We start from the raw sequence: 13,815 nt of genomic DNA on the forward strand, positions 1-13,815 counted from the left end.
TGTGTGTGTGTGTGCGTGTGTGTGTCTCTAACAGAGAGAGAAATAGATTCTCAGTTTGATAATGAGTGAGGGAGCCAGAGAGCGGCTTGTGTTCGGCAGCCTGTGAATTAGTTGAATGATTATTTTATTTTGTTCGAACAAACCCCGTCGGAGCTAAAATTGGTCAACATCAACACGGTTTGAAAAGGTTTCTCAAGCACGGCGAAAAAGGTGAATTCAATTCAATTCCTTTCTTTCTTGTGGAGTTTTATTTTTTTTTTCCGTTTTGTTGGTGGAAAAAAAGTGGTTTCGGGCTTTTTATTTCTGAGTACCGTCTCATGAGATCAAGCTCCTGTGTGAAAGGTGCTTTTTCTCCCGGATTTCTGTCACTGCGAGCGCCGCTAACGTCCCAGGATAATCGTCTCATGCTGATCGTCCCGCTGATGTCTGGCTTTTAGTAAATGAAAAATATATTTTTTTTCCAACTCTGAGCATTGGAAGGGGGTTCGTGATCTCTCTCTCCATCGACGATGCCTCCCTCAAATGGCCATTGTCGAGCGCTGTGAAATGAAAAAGATCAAATTAGACGAATGTCACTGAAGCATAAGAGAATGGCGGGGGCTCTCTTGTCGCCGTGGCGACCCGGCGTGTGCGCGGCCAGATGGGAAGAGTAATTGTGTTGGGTCCATAGTAACTCAATGAAAAGGTCAAGTGTGATAGAGGTGTTCAACAGAGATGAGAAAAATCCAGAGAGGTGGAGCGGGAGGGAGGGAAGCGACGGAGACAAGCAGAGGGAGTTAGACAGGAACAACGGGAGCAATCCTCACAGATCGTTGAGGGAAGATAACCCGGGGACCAGATTGAGAATCTGGGAAAAGGATTGAGCAGAGCTGGAAAAGGGCGTCGGGTTATCAATGGACTCTGCGCCGACTGATGAAATTCTCCATGGAGCGAGGAGAGAGAGAGAGAGAGAGAGAGAGAGAGAGAGCGCAAAATGTCACCGCTGATTAAAATTACGGGGAAAAGAAACAAAGAAGTACATAAGCGAGGGACAGGTTGCAGACTGATAAAAAGAAAAAGAAATAAAGGAAATCATAAAGTGGGAGCCAATGGAGAAGGGTCGAGTTGTGGGCCTTTACGTAGACCCCTCATCACGACCTTTTGAGATTCTCTCCCTCCTCGCGTCACACAAACCTGTCATTTTCCGTCTCTAACCTTTAGCGCAAATCAAGGCGCGTGGCCGAGGCGCCGTCCGTCCTCCAAGTGGACGAGGGTACTCTTTTGTTTTAACATGTTCATGATTGAATTACTTTGACTGTTCACCCGCTTTAATTGCAACTAGCAGCTCAAATTTCTGAATCAATCAGCCTGATTACTGTGTTTACCGTGGGCTGTATGGCCCCCAAATCCAAAGTCTTCATAACTTCCGCCGCCCAATCCAATTTACGCTGTTTTCAAATGACTCGCTGTTGTTTGAGCGGCGCAGTGATCAACCCTTTGTCTTTTTTTTTACCTGTGTTGTCAGCATGCACCGCATACAACAAAGAGTATTTGTGCCATTGCGTCTAGGACAGAGTTAGTCTGCAAGTGGAGTTCAACTTCTCCACCTTCACCACCACAGAACCAAACGACAACATGTACATGGAAAAACATAAACATAGAAACATAAAAACAGAATTAAGTCCAGGGAAACTGGAACAGCAACTGGTCACGTGGCCTCTTCCTGTCATAGTTGTGTCAGTAAATGAGTTAGGAACGGAGAAGGATGCAACCAGGAGGGTGCTGGGGGTGTGTTCAAAGCAGGTGCTGGTGGTGTGTGTGCGCCTGTGATGAGTCTACCTGTATGTGTGTGGTGTGTGTGTGTGTGCGTGCGTGCATGCGTGCGTGCATGCGTGCGTGCATGCGTGCGCGTCCACCGGTGAGTACACGAACTTGTCCCAATTTGTTCTGGTGTATAAGGTCGGTTTTCTATCGTAGCGCCAAGCAGCAGTAGCGCCAAGCAGCAGAAAAGGCCCTGCAGTCCCCCGCAGCCATATAGACCACGCCCTGCAGCCACAGAGGACCGCGCAGCCTCCGGGGAAGCCGGGACCCCGTGGAGAAACCCCCACGCCCGGCTCCAAGGAGCATAAACCAGTCCCAGAGAGCGCGAGGAGACCTAATTGTGGGTGTTGTGGGTGTATGTGTGGGTTGTATGTGTGCGCCTGAGGCCCACACATACAACCCACCCTCACGTGCAGGCATAAGGCACTCGCAGCTGCAGAACCAGGGCCGCGAGTGCCAGCCAGACCGACACTCCGCCAGAACCGCCTGCCCCCATGCCCGTCATACCTCAACCAGCTGGATGCCTCGCCCAGCCATCAGCCCGAGCGCCGTTCGTGGGTGTGGGGGGGTGTGCGCATCTGTGTGTGTGTGCGTGCGTGCGTCTGTGCCCGTGTGCGTATGTGTGTGTGTGTGTGTGTGTGTGTGTGTGTGTGTGTGCGTGCATGCGTCTGTGTGTGTGCGTGTGTGTGTGTTGTGGGAGAAAAATGCTTACGATCATTTATATTGAACGAGGACAAAGGCCTCTACCTCCAGAGGGGGAGTTTTTTTTAACACATTGTCTCTGTTTTCCCAGGAATCCCCAACTTTATGTAAAGAGAAATTTTCTTTCTCTCTCCAATGTCAATTCTAACATGGAAGAACAAGATCACATTTGGTCCTGTTTACCTTGTATGGAGATGAAGAATAACCACAGGGGAACCTGGAGGTGCATTGTAAGGAATTGGAATCCGCGTCTGTCAGGTCATTTACAAGTTCCTGTGAATTGACTGTTTGAGGTTGGCCTCCAGGGAGACAGTTGAGGGACACAGACTTGTAAATGACTTCTGACCCAAGCCACACCCTCTGTTGTTGTTTAAAGCCCTCTTGATCAGAAATAAGATTAGACTGGTCTCGACACTGCTTTGGAGCAGTACTGAACCTTTCTCTTTATTCTGCAGAATAAATTATCTTGAATATTCTCAACCCTTACCCTAACCCTCTTGTAGCGGGCAGATTAACCTCACCCATCATTGCAGAAGAATTTCTACCACAGTGTGCGTGCATCTGTGTGTGTGTGTCCGGTCTCTTCAGCATGACAGTCAGCGTGGCTGTATCTATGTATCTTGTGGCTTCGGTCTTCAGCAATGAGGGACATTTTACTCCCATAGTCACAAGGGTTCTTAAAACTAGTCTCCACTAAAGGAATTTTGCATGTCCCAGATAAATTGTGAAGATCTTAAGAGAGTCATGAGGACATCTCTCGTCTATAGGGTCGTTAAGAGCAACCAGCCGTCCTCCGGCAGTCAGAAACTCTGTCCTTGATAAACCCTGCATCAGACATCAGAGCCATTCAAATACATTCTGCCGACAGGGTTTCACCTTGTTACCAGCTCCGGGTTCCTACAAATTATTGTTATTTTTTATTATTATATTTTGTTGAAACATTGTACTTGTGAAACAATGAGAAAGACCAACTCCCATATCGTTTAATCTTGCTTCTGCGTAGCTTTTTTCTTTTCCATTACTTTCAACTTTCAGGTATTTCACCCATTAATCCAATTAAGAACGAGAAACATTTTGTAACTTTGCTAACTTTTCAATATGTTTTCCACAAATGATCTATTGAAAAACGTACATGTCATTTTTCATTGGCAGTGTGTCAGTAGTTTTGAACCTATTTCGGTCCATATTCTGTGTGTTTTATTTCAAGTTTATTTCAAGGGCCATTGATGTGAAGTCTACATTGATGTGCAGCCCACATTTTGCCCCCGGGCCACCACTTGAGAATTCTCTTGTATAGCGTGGAAAAAACGATGGTAAAATAAGTATTCTAGTGTATCCCTGCCATTAGACACACACACACACACACACACATACACACACACACACACACACACACACACACACACACACACATACACACATACACACACACACACACACATACACACACTTGTTTACTGTAACTGCAAATGTAATTGTTTTGCTCATACGCTGAGCTGTTATTGTTTTAGCGGTAAGTGCTCTCTTATCTCCCGTAGTCTAGTCATCGTCCGTCTTGGTTCTTATCTTTCAGGAAACAAGCGACTGTTACCGTCGTCAGCGAGTCAGACACACGACATGACACCTGAACTCAATGCAACTCGCAACTGTAATAGAACTATTGATTTAAACTTCCTTTCCAGTGTCCCCAACACAAGTCTCCCCTTTCAATTAGGCTTTTTATTTACTGCCTAGTCCCAACAATACGGTTGAAAAACAGTGACCAAAGCAGGAGCTCAGTCCAGTCCATGACGACCTAACGTAAATAAAATTTAAAAAAACGACACGTTGTTGGATCTAATGTCCACCGTAACGTTTTGACTCTGCAAAACATCAAAAAATGCATTTCCTGCCCCGACCTCACTCGCTCCTCCACCAGAGAGTTGGATGGAGAATGTGGATGGAGAACACCGTTTATTTCCTATTTACCCTCTGGGGTCACACATCTGCACCGTGGGAGCGGTAAAACCGCAGCGACGGTGAATGTCGACGCCGTGAGTCCAGGGCTTCGCAGGGCGACAGAAGAAGACCGAGCTCCGCTCTCGCCGCCATCCGAGGCCCCTCGTTGTTGTTTAAAATTCCGGCGGCGCTTTTGTGAAGCACCTGAGTTGCTCTGAGGGTTGAACTTGGCAGACCGGGAAAAGAGGAAATTATAGTAATCAGGCCTTGGTGATAGAAATGCATATATTACAATTTTTTGGGAAAACTCCCAACGACGGACATTCTGGTCGAGTTTGGTTGGTTCCCGAAAGATGGTGCAACGCTGCCTGGGCAACGGCCTCCTTTTGACACTCACAGGCAAACGGAGGAGTCCAAAAAAATAATAATAATAAATCACTCCAAGGACTGTGACAATCTGCCGAAAAAGCTGTTTATTGCCGGGCCTCATTTTTGTTGCCGGATCTGACATTATCGGCGTCAGGCACCGAAAAGTTTGCAGACGTCCACGTATCGAATGTGTCGAGACGGAGAGACCGGAGCAGCGCGGCGCGCGTTGTTTTGTCCTCTCGGCATCTATTCATAAGCCTCGCCACCGTAAGGAAAATATTCAGCGATGTTCAAAACGTCTCCCCCTCCAACTGCCAGCCGCTCGCTCCCCTAGACTCGAGCTGCCTGTGGGCGCGGGTTTATCTTTGGGCGTCGCCTCCTGTCTCCCTCGCTCTCCGCCTTAAGGAGCCTGATTGGGAGACAGCGGCGCGGTAACGCACTTCGCTCGGGCCGTTGGGTTTACTGCCATTGATTGGACCCCCTTTTGTTTTTTTTCTCCTTTTCTTTGCAGGAACTTGCTGGACAAAGACACATTCTCCAAGTCGGATCCATGTGAGTATGTTTTGCACTCTCTAGATTTACTTTCTAAAGAGAATCATATCTTAAGATATGAATCGTGTCTTAAAACCTTTCATTTCTGCCGTCCAGTCTCTCTTTCTTGTGCTCTTTCGGTCTGAATGGCTTTCACCTGCAAGCCTCCCTTCCTGCTGTTTTGACTCTGACTTCCTCCCCCCACTCCTCCCCCCTCCTCTGATTTGAGATGGAAACCTTTGTTTGTCTCCTGAGCGTCCTGTCGGCTTGTTCACTGCGCTGGAGCTAATGCTCTCCTATTGATCTCCATTACGGTTCCTCTCGCTGTGTGTCCACCTGAACCTGGATTTTCTTTCTTTCTTTCTTTCTTTCTTTCTTAACAGTGTGTGTACTCTACACTCAGGGAGTGGAGACCAAACAGTGGAGAGAGGTGAGATTAATTCAACTGCACACGCACACACACACACACACACACACACACACACACACACACACACACACACACACACACACACACACACACACACACACACACACACACACACACACACACACACTAATGGAGGCAGAAGGCCCAGTGAGAAGTTAATTGGACGTAAATCTGGCACCGTATGTGTATTAAACTTTCATGTGCAGGGGTGTTTGTCCATGAGTGCACGGAGGGCTCAGGGAAGAACGTAAAAGAATGAATAAAAGGAAAGAAAGCACTGCCTCACTCCTCTACTTTCGGGCACTGTGTGTTTTTCTTTCCAAATGCAAAACCAGCGCCGTGTTTCAAATCATGATTAAAGATATCCCCCAGAAATCGAGAAAAAAAACACATTTAATTTCATTTCATTCATGATTCATAGACAAATAGATAATGCATTGTGGTTCGATTGGCCATAAAGTCTGCATTCCACGGTGCTGGGCCCTACAGACTGAATGCATAATAACCCAAGACTGGCCTCATCCCCCGAGCAGTTTAAGATTTCACCGCAGTGGTCAAGGGCAGGGTCCCAGGGCATCGGGGCATTTTAAATGTAGCTTGTATAGCAGCTCAGAATTTGGAAATCTCATAATACACTGTACTAGTGCAGCGCCTGTAAAAAACATGGCTGTTTGGGAAAGTTGCGGGGAAATACCCTCTTTCTCATGGGAGAAAAAACACACCGAGTCACGCTTTTGCATAAACTCGCTGTTTATTCAAAGTTTATTAATATTTCATGTGATGCGTGTCCAAATTGCAACGGATTGGACACCGCACGTCCTTGTGTCCCCAGCGACCAGCCAGACAGCCAGACAGACAGCCAGACAGACAGACAGACAGACAGAGATTCCTTCCATTATAGTTATATAAGCTACTAACGTATCAATAGCATAAACTGAGATGGATTTTACTTCTCGTTTTTGTGTCGCCCCACTCGACACAGATAGCTCCGTGGGCGAGGGTTCGCACCTTTAGTGGAGCGTTGGATGTGCACGCTGGAGCAAGAAGAGCTTATTAAAACCAATCACATTATTCTTGTTATAATAATTTATATTATTATACATGAGTGCTTTTTATGTTTATTAGTCATTTTGTGTGTGTGTCTCTTATTATACCCAATATGAATACTTGAATATGCCTGAGTATAGTACTACGATGTAAGTATTTACGTTGTTATATAATCCACTCAGCAATGCTAATAATAATCTATCTTCAGGGTTAATTTACCGTTTCTGCTGACGCATGTGCTGCACCACAACAGTGTGGGAAGGTGATTGTGAAGAAAAGTATGGAAATATAATACATTATATTTATAATATATTATATAATATATATATATTATATATATATTATATAATATTATTATATATTATATATATATTATTAGATTAAAAGAAGAAGAATTTCAGTTCAAGTGGTATTTGACTCAAATGTTGGAGCTATGGTCTTTCTTTATAACGTTGCTTTTTATTGGAGACGTGGATTGCGATTAAGTGGTTTAAACAATAACTAATACTATGAGTATTTAAAACGCATACTCTTGTAACCAGGTACAATTTTTTGCAAGAAATGGTATTAATATTTGAGTGCAAATTTTTAATTTTAATAATACTTTCCACATTTGAATACCAATTTCCTCCTTTTCCTTTTCCTTCCTTTCCTCTAGACTCTCAGCATCTGTAAGGCACTATAATGTACTTCCTGAGCATTCAGGAAGTACATTATAATTTCAGTTTTGAAAGTATTTAAGTGTTCAGGAAATTGCCAGATTCACAATGACTTTATACAGGCATTGTCTCTCTCGCCCAAATGTCACTTCATCCTGTCATTTCCACAAATGTGTGGTAACGATTATTGTATTTCCTCAAACATAAATCGGTGGTCAAACAAAAACCGGGCCTCTAATAAATGCCGGGAGCGTGGTCTACATGAACAAATAAAATCCGGCCTCAAATACCGACCGGGGGAAAAACTGAACAGCGCTGTTCCCGAACAAAGCAAATAAACGTTGTGTTTGTGGTGTGGGGGTGGTGTGGTTTGAGCGGCTGCACCTGTCTTGGGTCTAGGTAATTGGGCCCAGGATCAGTGTAGCTGTACACCTGTTGCTCGTCAGACAAAGAGGAGACTACGAGTAGACTAGAGGAGCCCTTGTCATGACATGTTTTGCATCTGCTCCGGGCTTGTTCCAACTTGCCCACTCGCTGCAATACAACTGGTGTGTTTTCGACCACATCGCCTGTGTCTCTGCGCCAGAGGGGCCTGAAAACGCCACTCGGATGGCATGCGGCAGGCGGGACTGCCGCAGTGTTTTTATTGTGGATGTTTTTAATTTACTACATTTCCTACCGCTGCGGAGCAGATTGCAGGTGGCTTCTTGGGGCAAATGCCCCGCTCTGAGCACTCTCACTCTCTAGCGCTCCAAGGAGTGGTGCGTTTGAAGCTAAGTCCGAAAACTGTAATTCCCCTGTCGGCTACCACCACAAGTGTGAATTTTAGGGTAGCTACGAGCTCTTTCTTTTTTCACCATACATGTGGTTGCATGGCATGGCACCCAGACGGAAGTTTGATTTAAAATTCATACTAATGTATGATCAAATATACTTATTCAACAGAGGGAATTCGATATAAAAGCCTGCCTCTAATATCAGCCTGCTTCCAATAAAGACCTGGTACCCTCAGCAGTTGAGGTAAATAAAGGCCCCGGTCACTATTTGAGGAAATACTACATACAAAAATAGAACAAAATTACAAAATTTTCCCATTCGTTGTGGTGATCAGACATCACACCCATCACCGAATTAATAGAATGTTTAGAGATGAAGGGACAAGAGATACTTCACAGTAACGGCACATGAAGGTATATGTAGGATATATGGACATGTTGAAGGGGTTTGTGGGTAAAGGTGAGACTCACAAGCCAAAAACCAAAGATGTGGAGTTAAGTGTGTGAGGGTGTAGATTTCTGGGGTTTATTTTCAGACTTGTACTCCAGCTCATGTTCAGGGTCCGTCCTTGGCGCCATGTCAAACATCCCCAGCCCTGCTGACCTAACCTCAAGTTTTTTCGTCGCCTTCAACGCCTTCCTCACTCCTCTGGTGCATTCACAGTCAATTTGGGTTTGGTGAAACTCCAAACTGCCGTTGTCTTGTGCATGAAAATCCTACAGGGCTTATGGAATAAAGTATAATTTGGGTTTACAAGGCAGCTCCAGGTGCCTCTGTCAGAATCCCACACCTCCACCTCAGACAGATATGGGAGGTGTCTCACAGATAATGAGTCCTGACAGCGCCCTCCCGTCTCTCGGCTAATATTCGAACGCGTTTGATGATGCTTCCCACTTTCTGCTGTATTTATTTTGTAAAACCACCATGTGCATACTCTTACTGTCTTACTGTCTTACTGTGAGTTAAGCGCTCCTTATGTAGCTGAGGTTAAGTAGAAGTAGCCATAATGAGGCTTTTTTTATTTGGCTGTATTTTGGCTTCTGGCTTTATTTCCAAATCGCTTCCATCCAGAACCATTATTCAGGCTGACGGAGCAACGTTTACTCTGCCCATTTATGAAAAAAACTCATTACGAGCTTTTAATCCTCGTGTAATTCGGACCCTGGACGTGTAATGTTAGAAATTGGTCCAGAGACACTGTGCTATAGCAATGACGAAAAAACTTTTTTTTAAGTTTATATGCATTTTGACGTGATCATCAACCAATAAAACCTCCATGAAAGATAGAGAAAGAGAGTGAAATGCACACAAACTATCGGTAACACACACACACACACGCACACACACAGGCACACACACACACACACACACACACACAAACACACACGTGGAGACCCCAAACAGGTTCTCATTCTCATAGAGAAGTTCCCAAAGTTCAGCACCGGCTCAACAAGACACGTTAATTAGTTGTGACTGTGAATTAATTATTAATTAATTGTGAATTAATCGTGACCGTCCACGCTCAAAGAGTGTCCGCAGCGCACACACCACCGAGCGCGGCGTGTTTGTGTGAGAAGGAATTTGGTTCATCTGCAGTTGCTTTATGTAGATCTGACAAAGACGACCTTTTCTTTCCGTAGTGAGATCACAGGTTCCTGAATTTCCTTCTTACAAGTGGTTCTATTTTCAATTTGGAGCTTGTGTGTGTCTGCGTGCGTGCGTGCGTGTGTGTGTGTGTGTGTGTAAACACTGTGGACGAGCTGAAATGGCCGTTCCCAGTCATGGTTTAAAATAGTGTCAGATGTACTCTAGTCTTAAAAAATGTGATTACCACAAGGAAGATTAGAGCCAATCTAGGTCTAAGTGAAGACGTAAATTATACCCGGCCAGAGGCAGGTTTATTTTTGGAATAATGGACGTGGGCCTCCAGGTCGACCTTGACAATAAAGGAAATGGATTATCTGGACTAAGACCAGCACCAAGACCAGACAGAAGGAGCTGACTAGTCCTTCATGATATTTGTCTACCACCCCTATTATTTCATTTTGCTGGTATAATCACAACTTTGATATCAATCAAAACGAGTCAGTTTGGCCCCAGCTTATAATTAAAAACTTAAAAAATATATTTTTTACCATCCAAATCCATGTGACCATGGAAGTCCAAAAGTTTAAAAATCTGAAAATCAAACTGTGTTTCTTGTGCTAATCTGTCAAACTTTCTCAAGTTTGTGATATATATATTATCTGATCTAATGAAGCATTGGAATTAAGGTTGAAGTTTTTTATCTATTTATAATTTTTTTTTAATTTACATTTTTGATTACAAAAAATAAATGTTTTTTTTAAAAAGACCACATACAAACAACAGAAATACACAACATAAGAACAGTACGCCAGAGGTCACAAACAAAACAGATATAAATATCATGTAGTTGCTTAGGAGATCACTGCGTCACCAATCCTTCCTGACAGGATGTCTCCGTTCTCCTTACGAGGTTCAGGTTTCTGTTCGTTGTACTGGTTGTATATGTCGAACAGTCAAAACACTTCTTAAACTAAATGTCTGTCCATCTAAGCCATTATCTCTATAAAGCCCCTCCAGGGCTGAGGCTGCACGTTCCATCATTATCAATTCTAAAAGGGCCTTTATCCAGTAATTCAAACAACAATTTGATTTCCTTACTTTCCAATTCATAACAATGATCCTTTTCACAGAAAGGAAAACTGATGTTATCAGGTGGTGTGTTACTGCAGATTTCAGTCCATCCGCTTTAACTCCCAGCAAACACACTTCGGGGCATAGTGATACATCCACATTTAATATTAAACGTTGTTTAAATATTAATATATTTTGGACTCTTTCACAAAACTGGATTATTTCTGGGCAATGCCATAACATATGTAATAAAGATCCTCTCTCTCCACCGCCATGCCAACATGGGTCTTTCATATTTGGGTTCATTTCTTTTCAGCTTCAGTGGGGTTGGTATAAAGTAAAATCTTTAACTGTATGAGTTTATATCACATTATTATTATAACACATTTTGATAGGTTATTTTGTATGTTTAGTGAGATTATGGTTTCCCATTGTTCTAGTGGCAGGTGTTTTTCTGGATCACGTTCCTATTGCAATTTAACTTATCCACTACAGGAGGAGAGAGATATAAGTCTGTAAAGTTTGTAAACTGTGCCTCTATTTGTTATAATCTCCTTCAATTTGTTATCTTTATCTTAATCCTAGGCCAGTATAGTTCTTTGAGGAAGATTTCAGCACAAAACACAAATCATTGTGGTTGAAATGAGCTTTAAACTCGTTAAATGTTATTATTCTCTCCTGCTTCACAATTTGGCCCAAATTACTAACATTATGACTTTTCCATTCCTTATTAATACGAGTCTTCCCTCCAGTGGTGAATAATGGATTCTCCCATAATGGGCATGAAGGCAACATTAATCCATTTATTGCACATTTCTTTTGGATTATCTTTGCCATTTCACATGAGAAAGTAATAATTGGGTTCTTAATGTTTGTATTGACCTTTGTAGAATACCACAAGGAAGAAAGGGATACTTGTTTTTTACTGTCATCAACTATGCTCCGTTGCAGCCATATCCAGCTGCCGACCTCACACTGTTCATGATAGGCCCAGGGAATGGGATATTTCCCATTAAAGGCCAAATAATATGTATATATTTCCAGTATCCCTAACCCCCCTTGAATTCTGTGCTTTGCGGAATCCAAAAGACAGTCTGGGGAAAACATTCATTTTAATTGTCTCTGCTCCGCAACGCAAAGATAGACAAAGTGTTCCCCGCCTGTTCAAATCCTCTCTAACAATTTTTATCAATTTAGGACCATTTATCTCAAATATCTCCTCAATGGGGCAAATGTATCAATAGCAAGATAATTCAGGTTTCTCTCTTTCTTCCGAACTATCTGCCTTGTGGGAAGATGTGCTGGAAAATTCCTGCAGTTGGGCGGGGACGCTTCACTCTGGTTACAATTTAGTGATTATCCTGAAAGGTTGCCAAACTCATTTATGAGCTTCAGTACGTGTGGCACTGAGATTGCTGGATTTAAAAGAGTTAATCATATATTACCTGCATATACATTTATTTTCAAATCATACCCATATACAGCACATCAATACCACTTATTTGTTGGTTAGCTCTGATAGCACATGCCAGGGGTTCCAATTCCAAAATAAAAGCGAACGCTAAGGCTGGACATCCTTGCCTTGCTGATCTAATTTCTAATTAGCTTTTAATTTCGTGAACTGAACACATTATTAATATAATCTAGTTAGCTCAAAGACGCAGACATAATTCAGTTTGTTTTAACACAAGTCAAGCGGTTTATAATAAAGCGCACATACACATTGGTCCGAAGCTATATTTTCCTAAAGTGTGAAATAAATGGCCGGAGGATGCTGCTGAGTGCTTTTTCAGCATCCAGCAAGAGCATGAGTGCAGGATGCTGGAGTGAAGCAGCTCTGTGCATTATATGGAAGAGCTGTCTCATGTTACCTGAGGCATCAGGGCCCTTTACAAATCCTACTTGCTCAAAATGGACCAATGGTTTGACGGTTAAAACTTATCGTATCTATCTCGTATATATCACTTTTACATACATTGAGGCCTCGTCCAATACCGCATGGAATACAATTAGGTTCTTCAATTGCACAATTAGCGCCATGCGGCCATGATATGGCTGTGAGTGTGTGAGCCTGAGTTTCGGGGTGGGTGTGTGCGAGGTGGCGTTCTTTATGTTTCGGTGTCCGTCGTGGACAGGTCAGAGGACGTTAATTAGCAGGACCTGGAGCCACTGTCAGCTACAGTATAGTGCTGAGAAAAGCAAGCGGGTCCTAATTATACCAGCCCCTAATTTGCATGTGAGAGCCACAGCGCCACCTTCCCTCTCTCGCTCTCTCTCTCTCTCTCTCTCGCCCTCGCTCTCTCTGGGCCCTTTGACTGGGTCTGCGTGCGCTGGCGGTGTGTGAATCAGCTTCTCCTCCACACAGGATCTGCCTAATGAACTTTGCCGCCGCGCTTTGTCTCCTCCACTCAGCCGGGAAATCGCATCACCCCGCCCGTCTCCGCCATCAAGCTCCGCTTTGCTAACACACTTCGCGCGCTCTCATCAACACCTCGGAATCCCGTGGATTTATCACCCGCGTCTTGTTCCTGAGTGCCTTTCCACTTCGGCTTTTCACTGTTTATGTTTCTCTTCATGCGATTGTCCTTTTAGGAGTCAAAGTGAGAGATCTTTTTGAGAGCCCGACTGGTGTAAAAATCACTTCAAGATATAAATGTATATACACACGTTGTGTATGAAAGGTGCTATACAAATAAAGTTATTAATATATAATGATAATAATAATAATAATAATAATAATAATAATAATTATTATTATTATTATTATTATTATTATTATTATTATTATTATTATTATTATTATTTGCAGTCTGCACTTGCAGACTAACTCTGTCCGAGATGCAATGGAACAAATACTCTAATAATAATAATAATAATAATAATAATAATAATAATAATAATAAT

At 43.2% G+C, this 13,815-nt stretch overlaps 1 protein-coding gene across 2 annotated transcripts in view; it reads left to right on the forward strand.

The window, feature by feature from the left end:
- cpne5b (copine Vb) overlaps positions 1-13,815 on the forward strand; it is a gene marked incomplete at both ends in the record, with an annotated part of 123,435 nt that overhangs the window by 26,382 nt on the left and 83,238 nt on the right. For both annotated transcript variants that reach the window (XM_080000308.1, XM_080000307.1), the window contains 2 exons: positions 5,321-5,361; positions 5,724-5,770. In XM_080000308.1, coding sequence (XP_079856434.1) covers positions 5,321-5,361; positions 5,724-5,770 — 88 coding nt within the window. The remainder of the gene's footprint in view (positions 1-5,320; positions 5,362-5,723; positions 5,771-13,815) is intronic.

This window comes from Zeus faber (genome assembly GCF_960531495.2).
Source record: "Zeus faber genome assembly, chromosome: 5".
Taxonomy (NCBI): Eukaryota; Metazoa; Chordata; class Actinopteri; order Zeiformes; family Zeidae; genus Zeus; species Zeus faber.